This window comes from Anneissia japonica, unplaced genomic scaffold (assembly GCF_011630105.1).
Source record: "Anneissia japonica isolate Jap-2015-1 unplaced genomic scaffold, ASM1163010v1 scaffold287754_len4335492_cov202, whole genome shotgun sequence".
Lineage (NCBI taxonomy): Eukaryota > Metazoa > Echinodermata > Crinoidea > Comatulida > Comatulidae > Anneissia > Anneissia japonica.
In genome coordinates this window covers 3,538,076-3,546,353 of record NW_022705543.1, presented here as the reverse complement: position 1 = coordinate 3,546,353, position 8,278 = coordinate 3,538,076, and the positions used below count along the sequence as shown (strand labels likewise).

Genomic DNA, 8,278 nt, shown 5'->3' with positions numbered 1-8,278 from the left:
GGTTTTGTAAGTAGTCGTTGATATAGTGTGGGTCCGAACGGAGCCGTAAGTTGATGAGGCTGATAGTCCTGAGACAGTCGTGCGTAATACTATTCTTGGGACATCTGCTATCACGTCTGCTACTCACTAACAATTAAAGTTCGTGAAAGGACACAATATTTTAAACATATGTCCAGTTAACGGCCCTTTGAAGATTGTAACAACATGATATGTAATATTGGCGGTATACATGGTTAGGAAATTATAGCGATAAACGACGTAGATAGCTAGAAATCGTATCAAAGGGTATGACTTTCTTAAAAACTCTAATGGTTATTCGGGTCATGAAATACGCTTACGTGGGAGATGTCTATACGCGCATGGCATAGGAAGACATAGTGTAGACATTTTTTCAGAGCTTTTGAAATCTACATAATGCACATTGATCTAAACAAGTTCAAGATGTACTATGAAATTGTGTCATAAATTTACACTGTAATTATCACTGAGTGCGTACAATACGATAATCTGTTATTCACAGAATGTTATAGGCCTTCTTAAGTACACACAACTCTACGTAAATTACAAAAATGACGTCACTGCACTGACCACCCGACCAAAGTGATCTTTCACCGAATGCAGATCAAACCAGTTGATTCTTTATCGTCATTTATTCTGGATCCAAAACGGATAGGCATAGCTCTTACATTATTATAAACTGCACAAAGTGCTGTAAACTCGTTAGGAAGCTTGTGCAAACGCAATAGTTGAACAGGTGTAAACGCGTTAACTTGTGCAAAACGCGATAGTTAAACTGATGTAAATGCGTTTGGTAAAATGCCCTAAACCGTTAGGTAAGAGCTGTAAGCTCTATCCACTGTCTCTAAATCGGAAACTTGATTTTAGCGTGTACATGACGCTTGTTGAAGTCTCTGCCGATCTTGGATAATGTGAGCTGCTTTTGAAGCACAGAATTCGCAGGAAAGCGTGTCTAAAATCCATATTTAACATGGTGTATATGCAAGGATTGATGGCTGAAGATACATAGCCTAGCCAAGTAAAAATGACAAATAATTCCATTGGTACGTTACAAGACGTACATATCGCTGTGGTTAAATGAATCACAAAGAATGGTAACCAAAGCACCACGAAAAATACGAATACTAAGACTAATGTTTTCGCTGCTCTGCGTTCACGTTTACTTGTTAACACTTTCATTGTGCGTTTCACTGCCTCGCCGCTTATCGTGGAGTTGCGTGCCGAACTCAACTTCCTCGCACTTATACTCGCACGCGTGGCACGGCGCATTGTATACTGGTATCCGTTGGAGCTGCTTCTATCGGAGGAGCTTGCCTCCCCTTTGCCGTCCAGCATCGGTTGTGCGCTTGACTTTGCCGCCATTTTCAGAGACAGGCGTAACTTTCGTCCTCGTAGTTTCCGCACAGCACGAACGTCGACGACAATCATAATTGCTAAAGGCAGATAGAAAGAACACATAGATGAGTAGATAACGAAGACTCGATCAAAGTAGCCGCACATATTTTCACGAAGAACATTCTGCGGATTAATAGCACCCTGAACGAATAAAGGTAATGAAATTCCTAACGAGACAATCCATACCGGGATGATTGTACCTAGTATACGGGAACGAGAGTTCACCCTGTCCCGCGAATACAGTAATGGAAATGTTACGGCTAGGTACCGATTAACAGCAATGGCACACAGATGAAGAATGGAAGCCGTGCAGAGGAGGACGTCCAGCGTTAAATAGGTTAAGCATATGCTTAGTCCAAGATTCCATGTACCGGTAACCTGCAATGAAACATAATGAATAAATGTTAGGTCTCAGTTTACTGTATTATTGCAGTTAAATGATAAGGTTTTGGGTTTTCCACAGTAAATCATTTAAACGCGTTTACACAAAATGCAAACTAATTGGCATACGCCAGACACCTCAGTAGATTTTGAGTGTGAACACATAAAACCGCAAACAACTGTCGAGACGCGAACTATAGCCCCAATTCAGAATCTTCCAATGCTCAATTATGGAACTAGTTTTCAGCACGTTAAGTTTGCGTCTACCATGCCAATTTTAAAGAACTTAGAAACATACTCGTTTATTGGTTTTATTTGATCTGGATAATTAATTTTGTTATTTTACTTAGTGGTAGCAGACCTATAATCAATGCCATAGGCGCCATTTACTTGACAGATACCCAGCGCTATCGGTAAAAAATTCAGTAAGCCTATTATTATTTTGTTTATTTGAGCTTATATTTTATATTTTTATTTTTTTTTTACTTTCCTGCGTGGACTGTAAACCAGTATATCCTGGAATTATGTATTGCCAATTTCTTTTGTACATTTTATTGAAAGACATGTGAATAAAGAATGATACACCATCCTGTATTAAGGAGTTTGTTTGTTTGTTTAGGCTTATACCTTTGTCCAATCATTTTCTTTATGAATATTTTCAATAAAGATTTCGAAGTGGTATTGAAATTGGCAATCCTTAGTTCAATCGGAGGCCGTGGGGACACGTGTTATGACGTGCTGAACGCTGGGTACGAATAATTCAAATATGACGCATGCTGTCTAAAGGAAAATTAAAATGTCTAAGATATGACATATTATGACCGTGAACATATTCAACTTAAAAATACATACTTTACATGCAGTTCATAAAAGCGGAAATCGAGCCAGGCCGCAGCTGGTGTAATACTAGTTATGACTTTTAACTTCCGCTGTTATCGCAAAATCAATGCGTTATAAAATTTGAACGTGGAACGCGAGGCTGCAGGATTGGAGCCAAAATGGGGCGTATTGTTATTGCAATACAAATCGATGACATGTAGAAAATAAATACGCGCCCGTCAAGCAGACGATAATCGACATAACAATTAGTCAATATTCTAAGGGAACAAACTCACTTTCTTTGCAACACTTAAACTGTCTTAAAGGCATGCCCATGAAATTTTAGCAGAGTCACATTGCGTTAACCGCGATATTGATTCGATTAATGACACAGTCGTGTACTAAGCGATGGGTGGCGGGATGAACTAAGCCCATGTTATGTTACCAACCATTAACACAACGCATTGATATTGATGATGAATTTCTTGATAATTAAATTCTAATTATTATGTATTATAAGTGCGCTACATCACGTCATGTGCATTTATTTCTGGTAATGACTTGATTACGCCAATCTTGATTACAGTATTGGCTTGTTGGATTGGTTTGGACTTTATCGGGGTGATGATTCTAATGATGATGATGATAACGATGTGAATAATAAATCATATCCGCAATATCGACCTATTTAAAAGTAACATATATCGCCGCTATACAATTGTTACGTGAAGTACGACGATACCGTAATAATGGTCTGTAGTGACACACACTTCTGCCGCTGGGCCGCTGTTTCTGATAGTTCGGCACCAGAGGAGGCTGCGCCTGGTCCATCATAATTGTGGTACTAATTCAGTAACATCTCAATTTTTTTGACCATCGAAGTGATTTAGAAAAATAATAATTATGTTCTAAACCAATTAGGCTACCTTCTCTAGCTGCTCACGCATGCGCAAGTATTGCTATGTACATTACCATATCATATCACGTGTTGCGACAATAATATATGACATTGTTGATATTGAACTATTATAATTCCTAATTAGAAGTTATTCATATTCGGCTAACATAAATTTTCTTCCAAATTAGCTATCATATCGCAAAGATTCAACCATCTAGTGAAATATGGACCTACTTTAAATCATGTAGTATGATTAATGGTAGCTAATACAACATTAATGATATAAAGTTGTACTGATATCTTGCGTAGCGTGTATGGAATATAGGCCTGGTACCATTACTGACGTCATCATTATCTTCCAAGAGAGGAGTGAATATTAAAACGTGATAGGCCTATGAAAATCAGAGAATGTTATGCGTTCGGGTTGAGATTAATTTACACTAAGTGATATAAGCAACTAGCAAACGCAATCAAGTAACATAGTTAATGTTCTATTGAAACCCATAAAGGCAGTAGCCTGATGAAATTATACTGAAATCGATTTTAATGATGAATATATACACCCGATTATTTCCGACTTTTTTGGGCTAACCAGACAAAACGTGCAACGTGTCAAACGTTTACTTTTAAATTGTCAGATAGAGGAAGTAATCCACATGATTTAGCTATTAAAATCCCACTTTAAACAAACGAAAAGCTCATATTTTATTATTTAACTCATTTAGTACATTTTTAGTACACCTATAATCGCAAAATGTGCTACTAACGTCATAGTGCCATCACACCAATGTTCGGACCACGATCAAACTGTAGTACTTAGTAGACGATGACGTAGTTAATTGACGTGAAACTCGTTTTGTGTGCACGTGTAATGTCGTCGAACTTTAAGCGTCAATAAAGATGAAGTTAGGAGAATAACCCATAACTCGCAGCGGCGTCATTGTGATGAATTTGATACCGGTATGGGCGTAGCCCATGACTACCTAGCCGCCATAAAGAGGTGCCTGTAGTAGCCACATCATTCCACAACGGAGGGGCTGAAATGAATCATAGCATTGGGGTAACCCCCCACCGAAAGTTGCAATGGGTTTTTAAAGTGCACACGAACCAGATGTATACACTGGACCTCCATTTTAAGTCTTAGGCCTATTAGAAAAGATTTGGTTCTACCAACTGAACCCTGGGCGTGGAGCGGCTCAAATCAGCGACGACGGTATGGCTGAAGTAGCGACGCCCCTGCTACCGCTCGGCCACTCGATCACAGTTCTTTATACTGGGAAACCTATTCAGTAGAGAAATCTGTATGCCTACTGTTCTCTAGTCTCGCAGCTTTATGGCTTAAGGCTACTGGAGTTGTTTTAAGTCGTGAGCAAAAATCCAGTCACATGAACAGAGCCCATATTGCAGGATGGGATTTGAAGGTAAGCACCTTTCCACCGCATGGCTGCTCCACGGATGAAGTGGGGACAATTCTATTACAAAATACACATGCATTATAAGGTCCGAAACATGTACAAGTGTGCGACAGTGCTGTGTGTGTGCAGATATTATCAATGGTTTTTATTTTAATTAATTATATTTGTTTAACCCATAGTTGCATAAAGAAAAACACAAAAAACAAACATTATGTATTACGATATTAGAGCAAAAAGAATACCGATGTTTCGGGGCTGTATTTGGAAGTAAGTATACTCCACCTAATGAGGATCAAATCTAAATAGTATTCCATAAGGATTCGACAGATAGGCCTAGGCCTAATCAACAAATTTGTAAAAGTAATTCATTATGCACGTGTACACGTGAATGATTTGCTATAATTGCGTCCCGTTGTTAATGTAAACGCGTTAAAAATAAAACACTCAATAATCATCGTATTAAAGGCGCTGTTCGATGAATTTTTCATTGCATGAGACTATATTATTGCAGTCTGCGTCGAGTGATCGTCTCAACCCATTTCTAAAATAGAAACTATTAGATCTATTATGAGAAACGCATGGACGAATATGTGTGTCATCCCGCCTATTAGGTGCCGGTGTGAAAATAATACAAACAAATTATTTAGGTGCAATGATAACACTATAAGACAAATGTGAATTTCAAATGGCGCGAATATAATGCCAAACTGAGAAAAAACTTAATTTATATCGTCTGCTATCATCGCTCATCCAGATGGAAAGTTTTGTAGTGCGATTAATTATTTTCTGTATAGATTCGTTTTGATATGTGTGAATGGATTTATTTTTTGCAAAAACCACGTCCGTCAGCAGGCCTATGACCGGGAGAGGTGTTCTATGATTTGTTTAGGCCCTACGGCCCTTTCAAAACCACGTCGAGGTGAGTTGGACTGGACTACAGGCGGAAAAACTTCTAATTCCAGAAAAGGTAAAACCGGATAAGTTCAAGATATTTGTACACCACATAATCACCGAAGATGGATGATCTATATAGGATATAATCTTTCGTAGGATGCTAAGCCAAGTTTTTTTATCTTTAGGTTTAATGTCTATAGTGAGTTGGAGTTCTACCGTCCATGTTTGCTGCAATCCTTGCTAGAATTAAGTTTGCTTATTTTCAGGATTATAAGCAAATGTCTGTCGATGTTTTTGTTTATTTCATTAGAACAGTCTTAGGTTTTAACTGGATAACGGAGTACACATTCATCCTTGTTTGTGATATGAATGAAAACATCCTGAGTTGTTGCTGGTGCACCCGTTATGCAGTACCAACTGGACGCTAATTATATATACACACGCGTAAAACACGTGTAACTGGCAGCCCTGATCGTGTTATACACCAGAGACAACAAAAGGCAAAATAATTGAGAAACTTAAGTAGTAATATAATCTAAAGGTCAAAACGTCTGATATTATCTGTACTCGTCAAAGGTCAATCAATGTTTGGAAATCAAATAACTTGAGTAGTTTTGTCAAACGGTACAGCACATCGAATACGCTGCTGAAGATGATTAAACGTTATATCCGTAAGAATAACCAAAAACCTCTATTGTTGACAACCTCGAGGTGAATTATGCTTCGGTATCTGCACATGCGCGCACTATCCATTAGTGAAGCAGTACAGTATACATAGGATGACACAATAATGACGGGCGTGGAAAAAAAAACACCTAGCACTGTAGTTCATCGTTTTAATCAAGGAAAAAGTTAAGTGCCGAAACGGTCACTCACATTCAAGCCTAAGGCTCTGTCCAGATGATCAAATTTTATTTGACAAAACACTGTCGTATGCCCGTAGGCCTATATAGCCATGATTTGCCTATATATGGTCATGATGTGATGTCATCATAACCATATTTATGTCACATGTCTTTGTCAAACACAATTTGATAGTCTGGACAGGATGCATTCACACCGAATCAGAATTTACGGATCGGAAAGCCTACCAAACCGATCGATCGATCAGAAAATCGAATCAATGTGTACAATAGGTCTAATATGAGGGACGCGGCTGGCGTTCAGCGTATCGAAAACGGATATGAATTTCGAATTGGATGTGATGTGAATGCAGCTTAAGCTGGTTTTCCACTAGGCGAATTTGTTCGCGCGAATCGAAGGCGTCGGTTCGGTTCCTGAGCTCTGATTGGCTGCGCATTTTTTTCGCTTCGCAAAAAGTAGAAACTGTTCGAACTACCGATTTCGCTGAAGCACATGAACGACGCTTTCGATTCGCACGAATAAATTCGCCTAGTGAAAACTGGCTTTATGTTGTTGTTTTCAACGTATCCAGACTGTCTTCAATGTTTACGTAATGTATATCAATCGGTATTACAAATAGGCATGTGTACAACCAGTGTGCATTCATCCATTTCCATTCACCACGTTAGGCCTACAGTTTGGAAGTGGGAGGAAAAATAATATGGATTTAACCTATACGAACCTTGAGTATAAAGGCAGTCGTTTTATTCTCAATGCTACTTTATTGGTAACGCAATATTCGAACAATGTATCAGTTGGTAACGCAATATCCACTCAATTTATTGATTGACAACGCGTTATACGCATAATGTATCAATCCGTAACACAATATAGGCTACAACATGTGTATTAATTATTGATGGTAATATTGAACATCAATTTGTAACGAAATATTCACACAATGTAGGCCTTTCAGTAAACCTGATTGAGAAGAACGCAATACGCACACTCCATTACAGTAACACATTACAGTATACACTAAACAATGGTCTACACAGCGAATAAATAAAATGATATACAGTACTGTATTGTAATATTGCAAGTTTTTTGTGTCTTGATTATAATTCTATCTCAAGATAATTGTCAATATACTGAATAAATGATAAACGAAATGTTATACAGACGCATTTTATTCATCACAGTCTTAGGTAATGGAATACGCGCAATGATAGGTGACAAATATTGCACACTATTTCATCACTAATTTAAAAAGACCCTTCCTTACTCTGCATCGATAGAGGTAAATAGATATTTATGGTGAACGCTTTCTAACTAGAAATACAAGTAGAATTTGTTTGTTTGTTTTATATACAACAGATTATGTACATTAATATATATATATATATATATCATCAAAGAAAGGTAAATCAGTGTTCGAAAAAAGGACATAATAATACATCGTGTAGCATAGCTCTCAACGAATGTAGTCCTGTAAATAAATGAATAAAGAAATTGTGTAATAAAATGCCTCTGGCGGGACTCGAACCTGCGACCTCTCGCTGTCAAGGCGACAGAGCATCATAACCATTAGACCACGGAGGCTTCATGGTTGAAC

The 8,278-nt window shown here is 38.0% G+C and overlaps 1 protein-coding gene across 1 annotated transcript in view; it reads right to left on the bottom strand.

The window, feature by feature from the left end:
* Positions 1 to 489: 489 nt before the first annotated feature.
* LOC117105794 (D(2) dopamine receptor-like) overlaps positions 490 to 8,278 on the bottom strand; it is a 32,865-nt gene continuing 25,076 nt past the window's right edge. Inside the window, exon 2 of the mRNA XM_033247072.1 lies at positions 490 to 1,791. Within this exon, the coding sequence (XP_033102963.1) occupies positions 850 to 1,791 (942 nt within the window). The 3' untranslated portion in view covers positions 490 to 849. The remainder of the gene's footprint in view (positions 1,792 to 8,278) is intronic.